This window comes from Lepidochelys olivacea, assembly GCF_965140295.1.
Source record: "Lepidochelys olivacea isolate rLepOli2 genome assembly, chromosome: 1".
NCBI lineage: Eukaryota > Metazoa > Chordata > Testudines > Cheloniidae > Lepidochelys > Lepidochelys olivacea.
Genome location: NC_140411.1, coordinates 40,041,662 through 40,065,879, shown reverse-complemented (window position 1 = coordinate 40,065,879; position 24,218 = coordinate 40,041,662). Strand labels below are relative to the sequence as shown.

The 24,218-nt window shown below is 44.9% G+C and overlaps 3 protein-coding genes across 3 annotated transcripts in view; 1 reads left to right on the top strand and 2 right to left on the bottom strand.

The window, feature by feature from the left end:
* FDX1 (ferredoxin 1) overlaps positions 1-1,850 on the bottom strand; it is a gene marked incomplete at its 5' end in the record, with an annotated part of 53,285 nt that extends 51,435 nt beyond the window's left edge. The window contains one exon of the mRNA XM_084630944.1: positions 1,672-1,850. Within this exon, the coding sequence (XP_084487070.1) occupies positions 1,672-1,850 (179 nt within the window). The remainder of the gene's footprint in view (positions 1-1,671) is intronic.
* Positions 1,851-1,859: 9 nt separating this feature from the next.
* The window catches only part of RDX (radixin), a 132,260-nt gene continuing 109,901 nt past the window's right edge, over positions 1,860-24,218 (top strand). The window contains exon 1 of the mRNA XM_084630921.1: positions 1,860-1,976. The gene's annotated coding sequence lies outside the window, so the exon portion shown is untranslated. The remainder of the gene's footprint in view (positions 1,977-24,218) is intronic.
* Positions 14,854-23,819, bottom strand: LOC311516279 (uncharacterized protein; the record flags this gene model as incomplete). Its single annotated transcript, XM_084620176.1, has 4 exons — positions 23,764-23,819; positions 23,085-23,189; positions 21,130-21,700; positions 14,854-14,871 (listed from the first exon to the last, which is right to left on the bottom strand). Exons 2-4 carry the CDS (start codon positions 23,096-23,098, stop codon positions 14,854-14,856), a joined length of 603 nt encoding a protein of 200 aa, XP_084476302.1. The 5' UTR covers positions 23,099-23,189; positions 23,764-23,819.

Genomic DNA, 24,218 nt, shown 5'->3' with positions numbered 1-24,218 from the left:
AGTGGAAATACAATTTCTTGTCATTTGGTAAATTGCAACAAATATTGTATTTATTTCAGTGCCATTGTTTGCACTTTTAGATGAAACCTCAAGAAGATCACCCCATGGTACAGCTATTATATTTCTAGACTTGGCAAGAACTAGAGCAGGGGTCGGCAACCTATGGCACGTGTGCCAAAGATGGCATGCGAGCCAATTTTTAATGGCACGCTGCTGTCTGGGACCCTGGCAGACAGCAGCGTGCCATTAAAAATCCTGCCCAGCCCCACCCACTGCTCTCTCCTTGCAGGGCAGGCAAGCTTCCCCCTCACCGCGCCTCTTCCCCCAGCATGCTGGATTCCTGCCCCTCCTCCTCCCTCCCTGCGGAAAAACAGAGCAGCAGCACGGTCTCTGATCCGGGGACCTTGGGGAAGGGGGGTGGAATTGGCATATCCCCTCCAGGTCCCTGCTGTGAGCCGCCCACACCCCCAGACCCCTGCCCTGACCCCTGCATCCCCCACACCCAGACTCTTGCACCCCCCACATTCCCATCCTGAGCACCAAACGGAGCTCCTGCACACACACACACCCCACATTCCCACCTGCACCCCATGCACCAAATGGAAGCTGCCCAGGTAAGCGCTCCACACCCAAACCTCCTGCCCCAACCCTGAGCCCCCTCCCTCATTCTAGCTCCTGGCCAGACCCTGGACCCCAACCTGCTCCTTCACCCCCAGTCCTGTTCTCAGCGCACTCCCACCCCCATCTCAGTGCAGAGAGAGGAAGAGAATGGCTAGAGCCAGGGAGAAGGTAGGTATGTAGACAGGGTCTGGACCCCAGACCAGCAGCAGGCTGAGCGGGGCTGGCAGCTAGGACCTTGACTGGCAGGAGCTGGTGGACGGAACCTCAGACTGGCAGCGGGCTGAGCTGCTCAGCCCACTGCTGGTGTGGGGTCCCGGCCGCAAGCCCTGCTCAGCCCACTGCCGGTCTGGGATTCTAGCTGCTGCCCCTTGCCAGCCGGGGTCCTGGTCACAGGCCCCGCTCAGCCTGCTGCTGGCCTAGGTGAACAGAACCCCAGGCCGGCAGCAGGCTGAGCGGGCCAGTGGTGTAAGACCAGCATTTTAATTTAATTTCAAATGAAGCTTCTTAAACATTTTGAAAACCTTGTTTACATACGACAATAGTTTAGTTATAGAATATATAGACTTATAGAGAGAGACCGTCTAAAAAACTTTAAAATGTATTATTGGCACACGAAACCTTAAAGTGAATACATGAAGATTCAGCACACCACTTCTGAAAGGTTGCCGACCCCCTAACTAGAGCTTTACTTGGCTGGCTAAGTATCAAGCCTGCCCTGTTTAGGACAGATCTCCAGCATGTTTGCATGACTTCAAGAGTTGAACTTCTAAAACTAATATCAGGTTGCCTTAATGAGACCCAGAGGAGATTATAATTTTTATTTACCTATAAAAATTTAACTAGAAAGTGGAGCATAAAAACAGGTGTGGCTTGACCTGCTCATACAGGTTGGGACACTGAATATCACACTTTCACCTTGGGAAGATTGAACACGGCTCTGGTAACAGGGGCAGGGCGCCGGGGGGGCGGGGCAACAAGGAAGGGAGCGCGGGAGGGAAGCCCCACAGGGCGGGCGGCGGGGGGCTGGGATCCACCGGGTCCCCCCCTTACCTGAGCCGCGCCCGGGCAGAGACGCCGAAGAAGCGGCCCGGTGTCCGGACAGCGACGCTGACGACCCCGACCCCGCCCCCGCCCGGCCTCCCCGCGGCTCCCCGGAACGCGGCCAGGAGCCAGCGGCAGGAGGAGGCCGCGGAGGCCCGCAGGAGGCTGGCGGTGCCCGGAGCAGCCATAGCAGAGGTAGACAAGAAGAAAGCACAACGAGTAAAGTCCACCCGCTTATACAACCGGCACAAGCTACGGCTATTCCCCAAGGCACTTACGTCTTCTACGGGGCGTAGCCCTCGCTCCACTTGCAAGTGAGTGGTGATAGTTGGTACGCAAAAGGCGCAGAGCAAGCTCCTCCTTCTGTGCAGGAGTTACGCAACGTACGTAGAACCGTCCTCTAGTCTACAGCTGCGGGCAAGTAAATTGCGTAGCGTGCTCCTTGTTTGAAGCTGTGGAAGGGGTTAGGCCGTATCCCGGGCGCCCTCCCCAACCTCGCCCCCTGTCTCATGCTCCAGCCCCCTGCCCTCCAGTTACCCCTCTGGGTGCCCCCACATGCAGCCCCTCCAATGCCCCTACCTGCTGTTGCAGCCCCCACTGCTTGTCTCTGGCCACTGCACAGTGCCGCCATGAGCCCCAGCTCTCAGGAGCTGGCGTCTCAGTCGCTTGGCCCCAGCTCCCCTGTCACAGGGTTTGCGGAGACTGACAGTCCTCTTTACTCTCCATTCTTCCAGGGGTGACCGGTTCACCCATCGCCCCATTTCTAGTATGCAGCAGGGCCCTCACCTCCCCCTGGATCTAACAGGTCAGAAGGATCATTATCGCCCTTTCCCTAGTGGGGCTGGATCCTAGCAAACTGACCTCAGCTCTGTTCCCCGTCTTTTTTAGGAAGGGCACCAGGCAAGCCCCAGCCGCAGGAAGCCAGACTCCTGTACCCAGTCTGATAAAACTTTTCACACTGTCATGTAATCTTATTATGGCAAGGGTCAGCACAGTTAAACCTAGTTCTTTATTTTTGCTTGTGAGGAAACCTTTAGTCTTGGAAGAAAATACTGTGGTGCTGTTTATCTCTTGCAGTTTCTATAGGAGATCTGTGGCAAGCATCAAGGGAACTTGCTGTCTGCCTTAATATCTCCAGCTAGAGTCAATTATTGAGGCAGAGTTGCACCATGGGCTTTGGTGTTGGAATTGAATACCTGGAAGAGGGGATTGCCGGTATGCCATTTGTGACCACTTCTATTTCAGGATTGGCATATATTTGTGAATAAAACAAGTTACACTAAGAATATTCTCAGACTCTTTCTCCTCCCAGGTGGGAACCAGCAAACCTCCCGATATCTGATTCCACTCAGCAAAGGAATGACAATACATGCTCGTTCACCTGCACATCTACCAATGTGATATATGCCATTATGTGCAAGCAATGCCCCTCTGCCATGTACATTGGTCAAACTGGACAGTCTCTACGTAAAAGAATAAATGGACACAAATCAGATGTCAAGAATTATAACATTCATAAACCAGTCGGAGAACACTTCAATCTCTCTGGTCACGCGATTACAGACATGAAAGTTGCGATATTACAACAAAAGAGCTTCAAATCCAGACTCCAGCGAGAAACTGTTGAATCGGAATTCATTTGCAAATTGGATACAATTAACTTAGGTTTGAATAGAGACTGGGAGTGGCTAAGTCATTATTGCAAGGTAACCTATTTCCTCTTGTTTTTTCCTACCCCCTTCTGCCACCCTGTTCCTCAGACGTTCTTGTTAAACCCTGGATTTGTGCTGGAAATGGCCTACCTTGATTATCATACGCATTGTAAGGAGAGTGATCACTTCAGATAAGCTATTACCAGCAGGAGAGTGGGGTGGGGGAAGAAAACCTTTTGAAGTGATAAACACCCATTTTTTCATAGTCTGTGTGTATAAAAACATCCTCACTGCATTTTCCACTTTTATGCATCCGATGAAGTGAGCTGTAGCTCACGAAAGCTTATGCTCAAATAAATTGGTTAGTCTCTAAGGTGGGACAAGTACTCCTTTTCTTTTTGCGAATACAGACTAACATGGCTGCTACTCTGAAACAATACATGCCATATGAACAATGATAATAACAGAATGTTGAAAGTGCACAATGAAGCACTCAAAAGTCAGAAAAAGTCAAAGCTGAGATTGCCTATGCAATCTTAACTCAGACCCCTTGTGCGTATGCATTAGTACACAGTCTTTAGTTACATGATCACGCACTACAATACTGTATCTGCAGATTCCCTACATCCTTCAGCATGCAGGTTGGACACAGAATGAGGAAAGAGTGCAATATTTATTTCAAAATACCTTATTTAAACAAAAGTGAAGAGGAATGGGTAACAGTCAGGAATCCCTGAATTTGGATTTTCCAGAAGTTTGATTTGGTGAGCGTTTGGCCCTGGCTGCCTTATGAATTCAGGTCTGTGCCTTTGCTGCTTTCAGATGTGGAGTTAGAGGTAATGGAGAGTGGGGGCAAGCCTTGTTACATTTCTTTTGGGCAGAATCCTTTTATACAGTTCAAATAGGGACAATAACCTCAAATAGAGTCTGAATCTGGTGCTAAAGTTTCTCTGTCAAACTTCATTTGGACCTCTTCCGTCATTGTTTATGTCAACATAGCTTTCACAGTGCCCGTAATAGTTGGCACTCAGAAGAGTAAGTGAAGTGGTGGCTGTGTCCTATTATCCCTTCTGAAGTTGATCCTCCTCATTTTCCTTTCCTTCCAAAGATCTCCATGCTTTGTACAAATCAAGAGAATCTTCTTCCCAGTTTTGGCTTACCCTGAGTCTGTGATTTAAAAAAGTATTTGAATTACCTAGACATTAAGGAGAGCTCTAAATTTCAACTTGGGTAAGTCTAAGTAGTTTTTTTTTCCCCTCTAAAAGTCCATCTTGTGTGGATGTAAGCAGAGTCAGAATGAGTTCTACCCTGACATCTGATGGTAAGCCGTGGAAAAGGACTTCAGGGGCTGATCTCGTTTCCGTGAGCACTCTTATTTGCATGGGCACAACCAGCCTGCCTAACTTGATGGGCTGCTTGTCCAAATGGTCACTTTGGCTGCTGTGGGATCCCCAGTCTCTCTGTTGTTGGGGCAGGAGTAATAAAGGGTTGTTATCCTGCTTATGTGAATCAAGGACAGTAGAACTGTACTTGGCATTTTATGATGGAGGGACTCGCCCTCAACTAAGTAGCACTTGCTAGGCAAGGGACATGGGTTCCAAAACCCAGTGAATTAAGAGAGGTTGGGGATATCTATGTGGGCCCCTTCTGAGGGCCTGAAACGCTACTTTGACCCCTCCTTTCTCTATGGTGTAATAACAGAGCTAATTTTGGCTCCATTCGGAGTCTTGTTACCTGCTGCAGAGCTGAAATCAGTGACAGCTAGGTCTAAGCATTAGACCTACTTTGGGCTACTGGTGTACCAGCACTGAGGCTCCCTCCTACGACCAGCTAAAAATCACTGAGAGCTGAAGTTGCTGAGAGCTGTGTTAAGCAGGGCAGTGGGGCCTGAAGACAAGTTTGTGAGCAGACAGCAGGACATCTAGCCGAATGGAGTGGATAGCAGGGCAGCTGATCGAGAGGTGTGGCTGGTGGTGAAGACTGCAGCAGAACCCCTGGAGAGGCATGGCACTTGGCTGTCAAGCAGCGGAGCATATAAGATGCTTCCCCCATACCGCCTTCCACTTCCACCCAGGCTGGGAGGTAAACTCTGCAGATGAACTTCTGAACTCTGGGGGGGCTGAACTGATCAAGGACAGAAACTGGAGGGGGAGGGGGGATGAATGTTGCGTTGCTGGACTTAAGACCCTGAGGGGAAAAGGACATTGCCAAACTTACTTGTGGTGGGTCTTTTGCTCATGGTTGGTGTTATGAATCATGTTTGTGGTGTTTCCCCCACATAATACTGCAATGTTTCCCTCCTTTATTAAAAGGCTTTTGCTACACTCAGACTCTGTGCTTGCGAGAGGGGAAGTATTGCTTCTTGGAGGCGCCCAGGGGGGTGGTATGTAATTGTCCCAGGTTACTGGGTGGTGACTCCAGCCAGTTTTGCATTGTGTTATTGAAACGGAACCCCTAGATACTGAACCCAGCCCTTGTCGCTGCCAACTCTGACGGGCAGAAGGGTTACATGTATTTTATTATGTGGGGGCACAATGTAATTGGTAGGGGCCGGGGGGGGCAAAAGTGGAAAACAGGAAGCCAGCAGTGGTCCTACCTCTACCACACTCTGTAAACTCCTGGGGGGCTGGTATCATCTTTTTTTTTATTAGAAATGTATGTAATAATGGCACAATGTGGTCTGAACTCCTGATTATGGTAGCACCTAGAGGTCCCAGTGGAAATAACAATAAAGGCCTGTTTATGACTGCACAGGGTGCAGGGCAGCCATGAACTACAAACCCATGACTTTCAGCCTAATGCTCACTCCTCTTGTCAATGCTTCCTCTGTTATTTCTCTCTTGCTGGTTAAACCTTATTATCTGTAATAGATATAGTTCATAGATTCCGAGGCCAGAAGGGACCATTGTGATGGTGGTACACGACAAAAATGAATCCTTACAACCCTCCACTGAAACACACAAACAATACAAAAAGAATAAGTGAATGTCCTTTGATGTTGGAGACTGTAGTTACTGTGTATCTGGTTGTCTGCACCATAACACCAGTTTTAATTCCATTCACTTAGTAGGAAAGTGAATAATCAGGCTCCGTCTGCCTGGCTGTACTGAACTCTGAAAAGTAGTTCCTTGTAGGGTCCTCTAGGGCAGTGTTTCTCAACCTTTTAAAATCTGAGACCAGCTTGTTGCCTTCCTAAATTGTGTCAGGGAGATCTCAGGGACTGGTGCTGGTCCACGGACTGGTTATTGAGAAATAGTGATCTTGGAAGCAGCAAGTCAGTATTAGTCTAACTGAGCTGATGCTCATTAAATATGTGCAGAAGATGTTTAGAAAAGGTGCTGTGCATGAGTGACGTTTTCTACCATGCAAGAGGTTTGCATCTCTGCCAGGGGTCATCATAGCAGCTAAGAAAGGGATATGCCTTGCTCATAACACCCCTAAACAGTATTTTACATTTCCGAGGTAGTGTATGGAGTAAAAAATTTCAAGCAATAGAAAATGAAAGACTTATAATCGTTAAATAGTATATTTTTTCATAAGAGAACTATGGGTGGAGAGAACTGGCAAGAAAATCTCCTTCAAGGAATACAGCCTGCATCTAGTGGAAATGTCACTCTGGGATATTCCAACCCATTGCCATTAATATAGCTGGTCAGAAGCGACTACTTGTGAATTAAAAAAACCCAGCACTTTTATGGTTATTTATTAGTGAATAAAGTCACAAAAGCTATGTTGGAAACAAAAATGCTATCATTACATAACCCAATATATGTATATTTTCAGCAATAGAGCTCATTTATGAAGCACTCGAGTGTCTGAAGATCCATTCAAAACAATACACCCATAACTACCTAATTGTGGATACTCTAATAAAAATTCAGAAAACCAACTGAAGGGTCAGCACTAAGTACACAGACACTTGGGACACTGTACAGTCCTGCAGTTTACAGGGCGTGGCTGTCCCATCAATGATGTAATTGGAACAGGAGGTAACTTGGGATTGGCTCCTTCCCTCTACCATCTTGGGATCACGCAAACGGTATCAGCATATTAAATGTTGGTTCTTGCTGTGCTGCCAATTCTTGCAACATCTGGTGTATGTTTTCTTAACGCTCCAGCTCGTGGAGTCTGGGATCATGTGAGAACTTTAACCGTTTAAAGAAAAGTAGCTTTCAGCTCTAATGGATGTGGGTAAAGAAGCTTGAAAATGTGAACCCTACAGGCTCAAACCAGAAGCCAAGTAAAGAGAACTTAAAGTCTGTTTTTAAAATGTAATGATTTTTTAAAGCATGACTTTCTGGGGCCTGACTCATGATTTTTGAACGCTTGGAGTTGGCAGTACTGTATTTGGCTCTTGGCTTTACCCAAACCCCCTCCGTTTAGGGCAAGATTAAGAACAGCTGAGAGGTATGCCCCTTGCAATACAAGACAGGCTGTCTGATGCCTGTCTGAGCCCTCTATTGGAAACTCAGACTGAGAACTGCATCTTGGCATTTGAAGCAAATTTGTTCTTGTGGCACTGCACTTCCTTTACCTCACTGGGTCCAGCATTTCTTCCTCTAGCAGCGGGAGGGCCTGGAGTCAATCAGTCCCACTTCAGAAATTTTTTTTCTATTTCTCCCTTGTATTTATTTTTCAATATTTACAAGGTGGGCCTCAGGGTAGGTTCAAGCAGTACTCTTCAACCAAACAAAAGAAACAAATTCATAACACAGAAAGGAAAATAGTCTTCTCCCTGCCCCCTCTGTACGGTGTTGCTTTGTTATGCTAGCTTCTGGATGCCAGTCCTTCCCCAGTCAGTGAGCTTAGTAGCTTCCCATATACGGAGAAGAGGAGCCTTTTTTCCCTACTGCCACTTGTGTCTCATCTCTCATCCCTGTTGCCAGGGGGTGAGGGGGGTTTAAAGGTCACAGGCAGCCCTTAATTGGACTCAGTTGCGGCTCGCTGACCTAAGGTAACCTATTTTCCGTTAATAGGAAAAGGGCCTGCACCATTCTAGGACTGATATGCTTGACTTCCGCAACTCTTATAGCTGTCTGGTCTGACTTTGTCACATTTTTTATTTCTCTCTAGCATTTACGTGTGATGTCGATTGATCTATGCCAAGCTGACACTGTGTGGGCCCAACCTCTGCAGCACATCTCATCCTGCTGGAGCATTACAGTAGCTGCTTCTAATATTTCTCAACTATTTGGCAATCCCCCAGACAGTGGTAAAACAATGCTGTAAATTTATTGCATTTGCTTTGTCGCAGTTCTCCTGTAGAGGTAGAGAAATGCATTTGTAAATATCTGTGACACCCTGGGTATTCTTTGCACCATTTTAGGGCTCTCTGCCAATATGTTGGCACCATTTTGAATTTAGAAAGCCACAGAACTATTACTGCAATCTCAAAACGGCTGAGGCAGCAATCTGTTTTATTACTTTATTCTTCTGACTTTGTTCTTCCATACAGAGAAGCAGTCGTAACAAAATCATGCAGTATTCTAGTCTGAAAACTAGCCAAATTCTATTTCAAACTTGTATAGCTCTACTGAAGTCAATGGAGCCATGCCCCGTTACTAACAGAAAACTTGGTCTAATATCTCTACACTCTATATACATAAAAGAAACAACTGAACTTCTAGTACTTACTTCAAATTCCTATATATTTGAGTGCAGTGTATTGTTTAGTGGCTTGTGTGGTCAAAAAACTGTATTACTGTATAGGGACTTGCAGTGAAACCCAGTAATACTCCCATTGACTTCCTGGGGCCAGGATTTTACATAGGGTGTCTGTGAATGTAAGAACAGTCATACTGAGTCAGACCAAAGGTCCATCGAACCCAGCATTCTGTCTTCCAACAGTGGCCAATACCAGGTACCCCAAAGGGAATGAACAGAACAGGTAATCTCCAAGTGATCCATCCCCTGTTGCCTAGTCTCAGCTTCTGGCAAACAGAGACTAGGGAAACCATCCCTTCCTATCCTGGCTAATAGCCATTTATGGACCTATCTTCCATGAATTTATCTAGTTCTTTTTTGAACCCTGTTGTAGTCTTGGCCTTCACAACATCCTCTGGCAAGGAGTTCCACAGGTTGACTGTGCGTTGTGTGAAGAAATACTTCCTTTTGTTTGTTTTAAACCTGCTGCCTATTAATTTAATTTGGTGACCCCTAGTTATTATGTTATGAGAAGGATTAAATAACACTTCCTTACTTTCTCCACACCAGTCATGATTTTATAGACCTCTATCATATCCCCCCTTAGTCATCTCTTTTCCAACCTGAAAAATCCGAGTCTTATTAATCTCTCCTCATATGGAAGCTGTTCCATACTCCTAATCATTTTTGTTGCCCTTTTCTGAACCTTTTTCAATTCCAATATCTCTTTTCTGAGATGGGGCGATCACATCTGCACGCAGTATTCAAGATATGGGTGAAACATGGATTTATATAGAGACAATACTATATTTTCTGTCTTATTATCTGTCCCTTTCTTAATGATCCTCAACATTCTGTTCACTTTTTTGACGGCCGCTGCACATTGAGTGGATATTTTCAGAGAACTATCCACAGTGACTGCAAGATCTTTTTCTTTAGTGGTAACAGCTAATTTAGACCCCATCGTTTTATGTATATGGAAACATAATCCCAACTAATCTGCATTACTTTGCATTTATCAACATTGAATTTCATCTGCCACTTTGTTGCCCAATCACCCAGTTTTGTGAGAAACTATGGTACTTAAGAGCTCTTATGAGTAGAGCGGTATCTTATTAGGGTGGAAAGAATCCTTAACTTTTCAGTTATGCAATGAAGAAGTTAAAGGTATTTCCAGAAATCAGATCACAGCTATTTTTGTTGTCAGCTAGCATTTCTATATGTTTCTCATCTCATTTCACCTTGAGTACCTCTTTATGATTTATTAGGGTGTAGACCGCTAAACGTATCTGTTTGGCTGTGTGGATTTTGAATAGTGGATAAGGTCCTACTTGAATTGCAGGATGATTATCAAAAAATTGCAGCCGAGTTGCAAACAAACTATGGAAAATTGCAGAAAAGTAATATTGAACCTTATTATTTGCAGTAATAAAGTCTATTATTACTTTTCTGCTGTCAGCTGCCCAGGGCTCAGAGCAGGGACTTGGGGCTGACAGCGGGAACACAGGGCTGAGAGCAGGGCTCATGCTGTCGGCCGCCCGAGGCTGACACTGTCCAACTGGGGCTGAGAGTGGGAGCCCCTGCTATCAGCCGCTCAGGGCTGAGAGCAGGGGCCCAGGGCTGACAGTGGGAACGCAACAGCTCCCACTGTTGGCCACCCAGGCTGACAGCGGCTGCATGGAGCTGACAGTAGGGGCTCCTGCTCTCAGCCCCAGGGCATCCGGGGCTCCCACTGTCAAAATTGCAGTGGAAACCTAATATTGCGAAAAGTTAAGTATGGCATTAATAGTGGATTAGTTTCCTTCCATATCTTTGTGCTGGGTTACTGGGCTGGCAAAATCTTCATTTTGTTCAGTTACTCTCCAGGACATTTGCAACATGTCTGTGAAGATCTTCCACAGATGGCTGTCTGACTTGTCTCTGTAGAAATCAACAGGAGTATTTGCACCAGGCCAAAGGCTTGATCATAACTAGATTAAAGCAGTGGATTTTCAAACAGAGGTGATGCGTAGAGGAGGGCATCGGGGGGGGGGGTCAAGTGACCCCCCCCAGATTGGCCTGCTGGGGGTGGGAAGAGAGAGGGGCTCTGTCCTTCTCTCCCTGCGCCTCTCCCCTGGCATGCTGTGCTGCTCAGCTGGCAGCCAGGACGGGGATGGGAGGGAAAGCGGGATGGCGCCACTTCTGTCTCAGAGAGCTCTCCCTCCCAGCCAGGCTCTCTCAGGCAGAAGTGGCTTCATCCCGCTCCCCATCCGGCTGCCAGGGAGAGCAGCCAAACATGCTCGGGGGGAGGTGCAGGGAGAGACGGACAGAGCCCCTCTCCCTCCCTGCAGGTAACATGGGGTGGGGAGAGCGCTGCGGCCCTGGGTGCAGGGCGGGAGGGGTTGCTGGGCAGGGGAGATATGTGGGGTGGTCACATGTCCTCCCCTATAGTTTGTGCTCCCATCCCCTCTCCAAGTACGGGGAGGCACCAGCGATCTGTTGTAGCCTGTAGAGCAGGGGTTCTCAACCTTTTTCTTTCTAAGGCCCCCTCAACATGCTATAAAAATGCCAGGGCCCAGCAGAGGTGGGGAGCTCTGGGTGGGAGGGATCCTTGGGCATAGGCATAGTTTTACTTCTATTTGGGGGGCAAGGCCTGACGGGGCTCGAGCCAGCTCCGCACAGCAGAGTCCAAGGAGGGAGCGCCACTTTCACCCCCTGACTCACTCAGGAGGCCACCCAATCTGTCTGGGCTGTGGAGGGATGCAACCAAAAAATATAACTCAAAGTGGGGGACTCAGTTCAAAAAGTTTGAAAACTGCTTAGGGTGCAGGGAGGGGGTAGCTAGGGGCTGTGTGAAGTGAGGGGAGTCGCTCAGGGTGCAGGGAGGGGGTAGCTAGGGGCTGTGTGCAGGCAGGGGAGTCACTCAGGGTGCAGGCAGGGGGTAGCTAGGGGCTGTGTATGGGCAGGGGCAGCTCCCAGTGCGGCTTCCAGCTTCAGCGTGGGGGGTGCTGGGGCTTGGGGCACCGGGTTTCAGCCGCGGGGCTCCGTGGCCTCCCTGAAAGGGCTCGCAGAACCCCAGGGCGTCGCAGATCCCTGGTTGAGAACCGCTGCTGTAGAGCACTTGCCTGTGGTCTGTAGAGAGCTGGCTAGTTCACCTGCTGCTAGATCTCTTCCCTTGTCTCCAATTGCTAAATCATAAAGACAGATGAAGAAACATAATGTCCATATGTTCCAGATAAACAATACCAGTATTTGATAGATTGGAATGCTATGGGCAGTAAATGTGGACAGCGAACACTACTTCAAACCAACATAAGAACATATTGTCAGTCTCTCTTCCTACGTGTCTAAAGGCAACAGTAAAACTAACTTCAGGGTGTGATAGCAAGTGATGCATAATTAGAGACTGCACGCTGGATTATCTTGCTGTGTGTTTTCTACAGGAATCCTAGCCATTGCTTGTCCCCCCAAAATGTCTGCTTACTAGAAATTGCCCTCAGGTTCTCAGGACATAATACTTCAGTGTGCGCTAGTTCCTGAGCGGGCACAAGATTCAGCACAATCCTCATGAAATCAATGGAGCTGTGCTGACTTACATCAGCTGAGGATCAAGCATTAAGAACTCCTCTTCTTGGGAACTAAAGTAGAGGATAATCTTCTGCCCCGTGTCATAAAGGACAGATCTTGGTGAGGGATAAAATAGTAGGCATGTCACTACCCAGATTATCTTCTCTTTCTTCTGAAGCCAATAAAACTATGCTTGTGACAAGGTCAACATCATCCTTTCATCACATCCTTTCATAAATTGGTCCAATGTAGTTAAATTGGTACAAACCCTTGTGTGTAGAAAAGGCCAAAGTCTTTGATGCTGCAAACGCTTAAGCATGTGAACAACTTTACTCACATGACCAGTTCCATTGTGTGAAAAGCCAGATGACCAGGACAATCACTTTGATTGTGAGATATTATCATACAGTGGTTGATGCAAATATTAAAACAAGGCTTGCTTTAATTTTCAGGATTTTATGTTTTAATTAGACGGTGCAACAGAAGATGGGACTACTCATTAGTAAAGTTACTCACATGCATCATTGTTCGTGGGCTCAGGGCCTAAAATCAGACTTTCTGCTTTGTAGGAAGCAGAGCTTTGTAGGTCTAATGGTTGGGAATCCTGGGTTCTGTTCCCGATCTTCCATTGGCTCAGTGGAACTCTGAGTGCTTAAATTTTATTAGAGATGTTATTTTAATGACATATTGTTTACCATAGATTAAGTGTACTCTTAATATTGTATTATGTTAATTTTATTTGCACAAAGAGAACCTTTTCTTTAGATAGGGATAAGAAAAATAAACTAAGATTTGTTATAATTGCTTTGCCCAGCAGGTTCTCTGCGTCATCTATACAGTATATACAAAGTTTCAGTGTGTAACTACATACAGGAATTTAAAAAATAGCTTGAATACCGGTTAAATATCTTGAATTCAAACTAAACCTCTAAGAACTAGGCTGCCAGTCCTACAATCATAATTCACTTCAGCAATATTTAGTCAATGAGTAAATCTGATTGAAACTAATGGGACTACTTGTGTGGTTTAAGGGTATGCAGGATTGAACTCTCACAGTATTGTATTTGTATTGCGTTAGTGCCTAGAAGCCCATCAAGATTAGCTTGTGCTAGGTGCTGTACAAATGGCTTCTGGCTAGCTAGTAGTTTTGTGACTGTGCTGGATAAGTTTAGATCCAAGTTTGCAGGTCCCGGACGATCTTGTTAACAGAAATATAGAGTAAAATGTTATCAAAATTAAAGTCTTATTTAGGGGCTCTGACAAATTGCCTGGGACATCATAACACCTGGAACAGAGGCTGGTCCTCTTTGTTTAGGGTGACTTCCTGGGGTCTTGTCTAGATGAGGAATTTTCTTACTGGCAGTTCTTCTCAACAGTACAGCTGTATCACACAATCAATAATGGGAGCTCTAATCCAGACTGAAAGTGAGGATTTTTATTACTTTTAAACCTGCTCTGAATAGAGCACGTGAAATGACTTGGATTATAGCCGCTTTGGGAAGAAGCTACAATCCAAGTTTGGGACAGCCTCTGTTTTTTGTTTTGTTTTGTTATGTGTTTGTATCATGTCTAGCACAGTATGGCCCTGATCCATAACTGGGGTTATCACAATACTAATAAGACATTGTGGAAAAATGCCAGTGTCTAGTTTTTCACCGTTAATAGCACTAATATAACTACACGACTGCTGAAAAAACAACCTACTACCTTAAAATGCTTTATTCTCCTCTTATTTGCACAGATATATATCTGGAATAATGGCATCTGAGCCAATAGTTATGCCAACATATATGATACGAGTATTGGGCCTTAGTCAGTCGCATGCCGTCTGTGTATATACAAGGCATGCATTGCGTTCTTGACCAGTTGTGTGTTGTCCAACTGGTGGCCCCGTGGGCCAGATCTGGCCCATGAGATAATTCTTTCTGTCCCCCATGGAGGATGCCATTTTGTAGAATGTGCATGGTCATGCTGCATGGAGGATACCATTTTGGACTGCCTAAGGCATGCAAGTGAGTTGTTGCATGCCTTACAAAAATTCACTGGCTGAGGCATTCCTAAAAGAGCCTATCGTGTGTGTGTGCGCACGCAATATTTTTGTGAAAGTTGTTTTCCTATTTGATGTCAGAACAAAAATGAGTGAAAGCTGATGGTTATTGTGCAAAGGTGTAGTATTAACACATATTGCAGTAGTTGCTAGAGTCAACCAGGTAAAGACTCCATTAGATGCTGCATATAGAGAAATGATAGTATCTGGACCAAAGAGCTTACAATCTAAAGGCCTAGCATGTGTGTCTAAGGAATTTGATCATTTGATGTGTATAGTAAGTTAATTTATATTTAATATTCCTTACTGCTTTCTGTACTGCTACAGAAACAAACAGACAAATTACAAAAATATTATTCATGGCCTATTGTGCCATTTATATTTTTCCAGCAAAACACCCTAAACAGGATGTAAGAAGGCACAACATGGACCTCAACTACCAGTTATATGGGTTATTTTGTAAATCAGTATCTATCTGTGACTTTCTTTCAGTCTCTGATGTATTTATAACTGCTTCTTGAGGCTGAATGTAGGCTTTTAACTCTTCTGATATCTCTGGCTGGGAGAATGAAAACTATCCTCTCAAATATGGTTAACTTTAAACAACCCTAGCTAGAGTTCTGATAGGGCCCTTCCATAAAGAATGGCAAGAGCTCTTTGAGGAGCTTGTTAAGAGCTGGTAAAGCTTCGAACTTTGTGACACAATTAATTATGAAGTAAAGTTGCAAGTTTGGATTCAAATAAATTTTTCCAAGTTTGCAGTATTTTGGCATATCTAACAAGGTTTTCTGAAACATGGGTCCAAGCTCTGTCAGTTGTATAATAACACTTGAAATTGTTTATTATATAAACTAACTGCTGAAGCATAAATGGATTAGAAGGTGTGGCTTTCTGTAATAACAAGATTTCCTGAAATGTGGCATGAAGGCTGAAATCACTGGCTGGAGGTGGGAGTAGATATCTTGATAGTGAATGAGAGATCACAGGTGGGATGGGGATAGGTCATGAAGGGCCTTGAAAATGAAGACAAGCATTTTATGTTTGATAGGATAGAGAAGGGGAGCCATTGGAGAGATGCAAAGAGAGGTGTGATGTGGTCAAAGGAACATGTTGGGAGGATGATCTTTGCAGCAGCATTCTGAATGGGTATAAGCAGGGAAAGATTGCATTTGTCAAGGCCGGAGAGAAAGATGTTGCAGTCACTGAGACACAATATGATGAGTGTTCTAGCTGTGTGGATGGATAGGAAAGGCTGTATCTTCGATATACTTCTATTGCTGCTTTATGATTTAAAAAGGGACTACTTTAAAATTTTTTTCAGACTCTTAAAAACACAACAAAAAGTTACATCTCAGAACTATCAGGAATGGCAAGTCTGGCCTTCCATGCCCTTGCTGCAGAAATCTTTGAGGGCCTCTGATATATATAATCGAACCTTAACGGGGAGGGTTTTTTGTTAACATCCCAGAGTTTTAAACAGTCTAAATAAAAACTTCCCTATCAAGTTAGTCTGGTTTCACTACTTTGGTAATTTTATATCCTAATCCTCCTTTTCTTCAGCCATCTACACTCTTGCAGGATAGGAAAGATCTGAACTTTTAACTTTTAAAAAAAATCTGATTTTTTAAAAAAAGTAGAAAGATGAGCTTTCAGGCCTTCTTTATACAACATGAAGGGGGGAAAGGCTGCTTTTTTTTTTTTTTTTGACTCTCTTACAGCAAACTGTATTACCATTTCTCCCACTGCCGTTTTCTCTCTTCCACTGAACTTTGATCAAGGATGATCCACTCTGATAATGTAAAATTGCAACACATTGACAACTGACACGTGAACACATGCCTTATGTAAAGCTAAATTATTTTCTCAAGCTCCAGTCCTGAAACTGGATGCATACAGATATGTAAAAGATCACACAGCATAAGACAAATTTGTAGGATTAATCAAGCCCCTCTAAAAGAAATCTCTGGGTACACCTCTCTCCTACTGTGCTCATGAAAGCAAAAAGGATGTGGGCATTCACTTCAGTAATAGCATAATAGCTGATTTTAATGTGAGAACACATACTTTGGTAGCAACTCAGCCACTTCATTGATAAATTCCTTCAGAACTCTTGGAGGAATACCACCCAGGCTTAATGACTTAATCTTTTAAGGTTTTTAATCTTCACTAGTATACAACAGATACTCCTGAGGGTATTCTACGCCAAAAAATTAAAATTTCTACACACAATATTTTAAAATTCTGCAAGTGTCAATAAATAAATGCAGAGGCTCCAGCATTGCGGTGGGGAGTACAGGCCATTGGCTGCAAGAAGGTGGGAGATCACCCTGCAGCCCCCCGACCCCTTGGACATGGACTCAGCAGTGAGGCTGCACCTGACCCTGACACAGCACAAAGCCTGGGCATGCCCCAGACACACCCTGGGGCCATGCCCCTCTGGGACAGGTGCACCAGGTATGGGGCAGACAGCCTCAACCAGGCAGAATCCAAGTGTGGAGGGGCTCAGTGTGGGGGGATCCAGGTGTGGGGTGAGAGGATTCTGTGCGGGACGATCTGGGTGCAGGCAACTCAGTGGGAGTTCTAGGTGTGGGGGGATCTGGATGCACAGAGGCTCATTGTGGGGGTGGGTTCCAGGTGCAGGGGCAATGGGATTCTGTAGGGGCTTCCAGGTGAAGGTGATTGGGGCTCAGCGGAGGGGTCTGGGTGTGGGAGGCCTCAGTGTGGGGGGTCTGGGTGCTGGGGGAGTGGGGCTTGGTGGGATTGGGGTCTAGATGTGGGGGCTCAGGGTGGTGCAGGGGGTGGGGCATCAGGTTGGGGGTTTGAGTGCAGGGAGCTCAGAAGGGAGTAGTCTGGGTGTAGGGGTCGGGGTCTGGAGGCAGGGGGTCTGGGTGCAGGGGAGCTCCAGATGCAGGGGTTGAGTTTCAGTGGGGTGGGGTTTGGGTATGGAGGGTGTGACGGGGCTGCCTGTGGGAGCCAGCTAAGGTCACTCAATCAGGGTGAACTGCAAACAGGACAGGGCAGACAAACCCCAAATGCTGTTGGATATTCCGATACTTAGATTTACCAAACCAGCACAAAACAGCTTCTATAGTACCTCACTGGTTACTGAAAAGTCCAAATAATGCAGTTCCCTTAAAGTACCCAGCCTCAGGCCTCCATCCAGACACACATGTCAAACATATGATGATAAATTTTGAGAATCTTATTTCATCATATAAAAGAAAAGGTTCTCCTGATCCCAAAGGACCAAGCCCCAGACCCAGGTCAATTGATAACTCAGATCTTACCCAAAATATACACTGAAAGTCAATTCTTATTAACTAAACTAAAATTTATTAAAAAAGAAAAAAGAGAGAGTGTTGGTTAAAAGATCAATACACATACAGATGAATTCAATTCTTGAGGTTCAGATACATAGCAGAGCTCAGCTTGTAGTTGCCAAAAGTCCTTTTAGAAATAGTCCATAGGTTATAGTCCAAGGTCCATATTCTGGGTGACTCCAGTCAGTGACTGAGGATTTCAATCCTTATGGCTTATGGTTTCCTGAGAAGATGATAGGCTTAACTTTCCTTCTTCCAAACATCATGGCAATTAGCACAGGATAATTTATCCATTAAACAGTTCAGATACAGGTTATCACAACCTTCAAAGAGACATAGACAATAATACTATTTCTCTCAAGTGTCTTCCTAAATGTTAATATTCCTTTTTTGATCTTTGAATCAAAGCTTTAGCAATAGACAAGACTTATTTGCTTACATCACAAGACCTGAGCAAACATCTACCCTTCTACCTCTGACAATGCAGACTTGCGTTTCAAAGCTCTATTCAATTACATATCTTCCTAACCAGTCTTTAAAGTTCAGCCATGGGTTAGGTCAGTCTGTGAGTTAATTAACTCTTTCTGGCCCCATCATCTTTCAATGAGGTATGATATTACACTCATAACGTCACAGAGGGCTAGGGGGATTCTGGGTGTATGGGGTGAGGCTTGGCAGGGCTGTCTGGGTATGGGATGTTCAGATGTACGGGGGTTGGGTGGATGGGGGGAGCAGCTCCCCATACAGTGACCCCTACCTACACAGCTGAGGAGTGATGGGGGCAGGAAGCAGGGGAGGATATTGAGCTTCCTGCAGCTGGGGAAGGTTTCTGGAGGTGGGTCTAACACAGCCGCAGTCACTCCTTGCAGAGGAAGAGGAAGTCCCGTCCTCTCCTGGCTCAAGCCTAGGCAGGACTAGCAGCTGATCCTGGCTCAGGTGTTCCTAGCCCCACTGTGATTCATCTCTCTGCCGGCTGCTCTGGGTGCCTGAAATGATGTACCTGTGCTGCTAGGGAGTGGTGCGTGACTGCTCTTGCAGCTTCCCTTTGCTTCCCTGTCAGAAAGTCACCTGCAGAAAGAAATCTCCAGGGGACATAAATTCTGCACACGTGCAGTGGCACACAATTTCCCCAGCAGTAATCAGAAGTAACTCCACTGAGATCAATGGAGTTACACAGGTGTAAAAAGCCATACTACATCGGAACAGTTGGGTACCCTAAGTTTACTTATTTGTTTCTTAATATAAAGCAAGTGTTCATGCTAGGATCTTTTTTGTTCTGCAGACTGCAGCTGTATTCTTCAGAGCAGCTCTGTGTGTTCATGGGGCAGATCCTGTGCTGCGCTTGGTGCAGCTCAGGACTAAAACTAGTGAAGGGAAATTGTCAAATACTTCTGGGGGGATTTTTATGAACTAAAAATGGCTTTTCAAATAAACAAGGTGTAGAGGTGTGAGTGCATGCACATGGATTTTTTGACTACTCGACTCAGGAAGAGTGGGGAAGGCAAAGGTGGCTGATTCTCTCATTTTGGGAATCCTGGTGGGTTCTGACACATATTTTCTCAGAGAAATAAAGAGATCCAGACAAAGCCTTGCGCAATATGCCCTGGCTGAAAACCAGAAATTATTTATAGGTGGGCTTTCTTGCACTTTCCCTTTGTTTTTTGGACTCTATATATGTGATTCTGCCTCCCAGAATATTTACAGGAGTCAAGATCTTTAATCACTTCAGTCCTATGCTCATATCTTGACTGACTCACTGTAAAGGAGTGAAGTGATGTTTTCTTTTTTAAAGATGCCTTTCCTTACTCACAAAGCTTTTGTCCCATTTATAATGCTATCATGTGTGCCTGGACAGGCAAACTGTGCATTTCCTACAAGGATTTTGTATTGGAGCTTGAAAAGGATACACTAGCAACTCATTCACATGATTATTCCTTTCCTCATCTAAGAAAGTAGCCTCCTCCAAAGAGTATACTTCCTGAATTAAAAAGAAAAGGAGTACTTGTGGCACCTTAGAGACTAACCAACATATTTGAGCATAAGCTTTTGTGAGCTACAGCTCACTTCATTGGATGCATACTGTGGAAAGTATATAAGATCTTTTTATACACACAAAGCATGAAAAAATGGGTGTTTACCACTACAAAAGGTTTTCTCTCCCCCCACCCCACTCTCCTGCTGGTAATAGCTTATCTAAAGTGATCACTCTCCTTACAATGTGTATGATAATCAAGTTGGGCCATTTCCAGCACAAATCCAGGGTTTAGCAAGAACGTCGGGGGAGGGGCGGGGGTTAGGAAAAAACAAGGGGAAATAGGTTACCTTGCATAATGACTTAGCCACTCCCAGTCTCTATTCAAACCTAAGTTAATTGTATCCAATTTGCAAATGAATTCCAATTCAACATCTCTCGCTGGAGTCTGGTTTTGAAGTTTTTTTGTTGTAATATCGCAACTTTCATGTCTGTAATCGCATGACCAGAGAGATTGAAGTGTTCTCCGACTGGTTTATGAATGTTATAATTCTTGACATCTGATTTGTGTCCATTTATTCTTTTACGTAGAGACTGTCCAGTTTGACCAATGTACATGGCAGAGGGGCATCGCTGGCACATGATGGCATATATCACATTGGTGGATGTGCAGGTGAACGAGCCTCTGATAGTGTGGCTGATGTTATTAGGCCCTGTGATGGTGTCCCCTGAATAGCTATGTGGGCACAGTTGGCAACGGGCTTTGTTGCAAGGATAAGTTCCTGGGTTAGTGGTTCTGTTGTGTGGTATGTGGTTGCTGGTGAGTATTCGCTTCAGGTTGGGGGGCTGTCTGTAGGCAAGGGCTGGCCTGTCTCCCAAGATTTGTGAGAGTGTTGGGTCATCCTTCAGGATAGGTTGTAGATCCTTAATAATGCATTGGAGGGGTTTTAGTTGGGGGCTGAAGGTGATGGCTAGTGGAGTTCTGTTATTTTCTTTGTTAGTCCTGTCCTGTAGTAGGTGACTTCTGGGAACTCTTCTGGCTCTATCAATCTGTTTCTTCACTTCCGCAGGTGGGTATTGTAGTTGTAAGAATGCTTGATAGAGATCTTATAGGTGTTTGTCTCTGTCTGAGGGGTTGGAGCAAATGCGGTTGAATCGCAGAGCTTGGCTGTAGACGATGGATCGTGTGGTGTAGTCAGGGTGAAAGCTGGAGGCATGTAGGTAGGAATAGCGGTCAGTAGGTTTCCGGTATAGGGTGGTGTTTATGTGATCATCGTTTATTAGCACTGTAGTATCCAGGAAGTGGATCTCTTGTGTGGACTTGACCAGGCTGAGGTTGATGGTGGGATGGAAATTGTTGAAATCATGGTGGAATTCCTCAAGGGCTTCTTTTCCATGGGTCCAGATGATGAAGATGTCATCAATATAGCGCAAGTAGAGTAGGGGCGTTAGGGGACGAGAGCTGAGGGAGCGTTGTTCTAAGTCAGCCATAAAAATGTTGGCATACTGTGGGGCCATGCGGGTACCCATAGCAGTGCCGCTGATTTGAAGGTACACATTGTCCCCAAATGTAAAATAGTTATGGGTAAGGATAAAGTCACAAAGTTCAGCCACCAGGTTAGCCGTGACGTTATCGGGGATAGTGCTCTTGACGGCTTGTAGTCCATCTTCGTGTGGAATGTTGGTGTAGAGGGCTTCTACATCCATAGTGGCCAGGATGGTGTTATCAGGAAGATCACCGATGGACTGTAGTTTCCTCAGGAAGTCAGTGGTGTCTCGAAGGTAGCTGGGAGCGCTGGGAGCGTAGGGCCTAAGGAGGGAGCCCACATAGCCAGACAATCCTGCTGAGTCGGCTTTTCTGAAACATGGGGACACTCTCGTCACTGTACCTTTTAATTTCTGTTTAACTAACCTCCTCATTTTTCCATAGTTCCCCTTTCTGAAATTAAATGCCACAGTGTTGGGCTGTTGAGGTGTTCTTCCCACCACAGGAATGTTAAATGTTATTATATTATGGTCACTATTTCCAAGCGGTCCTGTTATAGTTACCTCTTGGACCAGATCCTGCACTCCACTCAGGACTAGATCGAGAGTTGCCTCTCCCCTTGTGGGTTCCTGTACCAGCTGCTCCAAGAAACAGTCATTTAAAGTATAGAGAAATTCTGTCTCTGCATTTCATCCTGAGGTGACATGTACCCAGTCAATATGGGGATAATTGAAATTCCCCACGAATATTGAATTATGTGATTTTCTTAGCCTCTCTAATCTCCCTTAGCATTTCATCATCACTATCACTGTCCTGGTCTGGTGGTCAATAATAGATTCCTATGGTTATATTCTTATTAGAGCATGGAATTACTATCCATAGAGATTCTATGGAACATATGGATTCAATTAAGATTTTTATTTCATTTGATTCTACATTTTCTTTCACAGATAGTGCTACTTCCCCCCCCTCCTCCGGCCCCCTCATGACCTGTTCTGTCCTTCTGATATATTTTGTACCCTGGAATGATTGTGTCCCATTGATTATCCTCACTCCACCAGGTTTCTGTGATGCTTATTATATCAAATTGTGCAAGTGTCTCTTGTGGAGGTTTGACCCATGGAGGATATGATCTGGCTATTGATAATTTATGTAAGTCAGTTTTTTCTTCCCTTTACTGGTAATACTAAAAAGGTGACTTTATTCAAGCATGAGTTGCTGAGATTTCATCCTGCTGGTATCCCCACCAAGCCTGGTGCAAAAGAGAATGAGGGAAGTGATCAGATTTGCTTCTTCTCCTTGGTCAGCAGCCATACATCTTCACAAGGAAGCAAGGAGCTTATCTTAAAGAGCACAAAGGACATATGTGGGGCCTTACTCACTCGCCTCTGCTGGGGTTGGGGAGGTTACTCAAGTCCTATGACTCATCTTCCTCCACCAGCCCCAGTTGCAGGTTGGGTGTGGGGAAGGAGAGAGTGTTGAATACAGAACCCCAGCCATCAGCCTCCCAAGGGGTTACTGGGATGTGGTGATTTTTGCCCTTCAGATCCATCACAAGCTGATGCCAAGGGGAGGGTGATGCACTAGCCCAATGATCCTTGTTGATAGCTCTTTTCAGGGCCTTATAGCTCATTCAGTTTCCCCAGAATTCCATCAGCTGAGGAGGAACCCCCTCCCTGATGAGACACTGGCTTCTGACATCTAGGGTATGTCAACATTGCAAAATTAACCAGACTAATAAGCAAAATATATTTACCTGGCTTCATCCATCCATCTGTCACTGATACTTGTGAATTTTTCTTTTCAGTTGTCTCTTTCCTTTTTCTTTTGAGCATTTTTACCCGCTCATGTTTTGACCGTGCTGTAAAGCAAACAACATTCTAATAAAACACATGAAACTGTCTAGTAAACTTTAAAATAAAATAATAAATATCCATTAGGGTGTTTTTTCTATTTAAAAAAGTCATAGCTTTAAAACAAAATAATCCATTTCAGGCTGTACAACAAACACAGGTTTTGAGTTTATTTCTACCACTTTGAAAACAACCCCCACAAATATTTTTTTTTAAAAAATACATCTCATTTTGCAAAGTAAAAACCCTGTTAATTGGAAACACACCATCACCACACCATCACCATCAGTTTGTAGACATATACTTTTTAAAAACCACCTATGTTTTACACACACACACACACACACACACACACACACACAGAGTTTAAAACACTGTTTGCAACAAAATACTTTTCAATAAATCCACATGCTTTTAAAAAGACCCCTGGTTGTTCTGTCCCCCGCCCCAGCCATGTGTGCTTGGGGTCTTTGGGGTAAAAAACAAGCCAAAATGTTAGTTAGTATTAGCTCCCAAATCCCTATTCAACCTATGTAATACCTGAAGTTATTAAGCACAACTCCAGTTAAAAATGGTTTTTACCTTGGCCTGGTGATGAACTGCAACTTAAAGTTACTGGCTCTATGCTAAACAGATCACACTGCAATAAAGATATGCACCATTATTTACTAAGACAGCATGGCCAAACAATGGCATTATATAATATATATATATATATTCAGAGTTAAAAAAACAGGGAACATACCTCCACTTGCAGTCCAGCAGCAATTCAAGAGAGTTTCTGTTGAAAGAGACAGTCTCCAAGCTACCTGAGGTTTTTTTTTTTATACCATCCTAACTCTTTTGTTTCAAAATAGTTAGCAGGTTGATTGGATCACCCCTCCCTAGCATTCCCTTTTGTGATCGGGTGTGGGGAATAAGTTTTCTGCACAATTGGGCTGCTTTTCTTTTTTTTCTTTTTTAAGTTCAAATACTTTTTGTTTTTTTTCCCCCCTGTAGGGCCTTCTTATAGTAACCATTTCAAGTGAGGGGCCCTT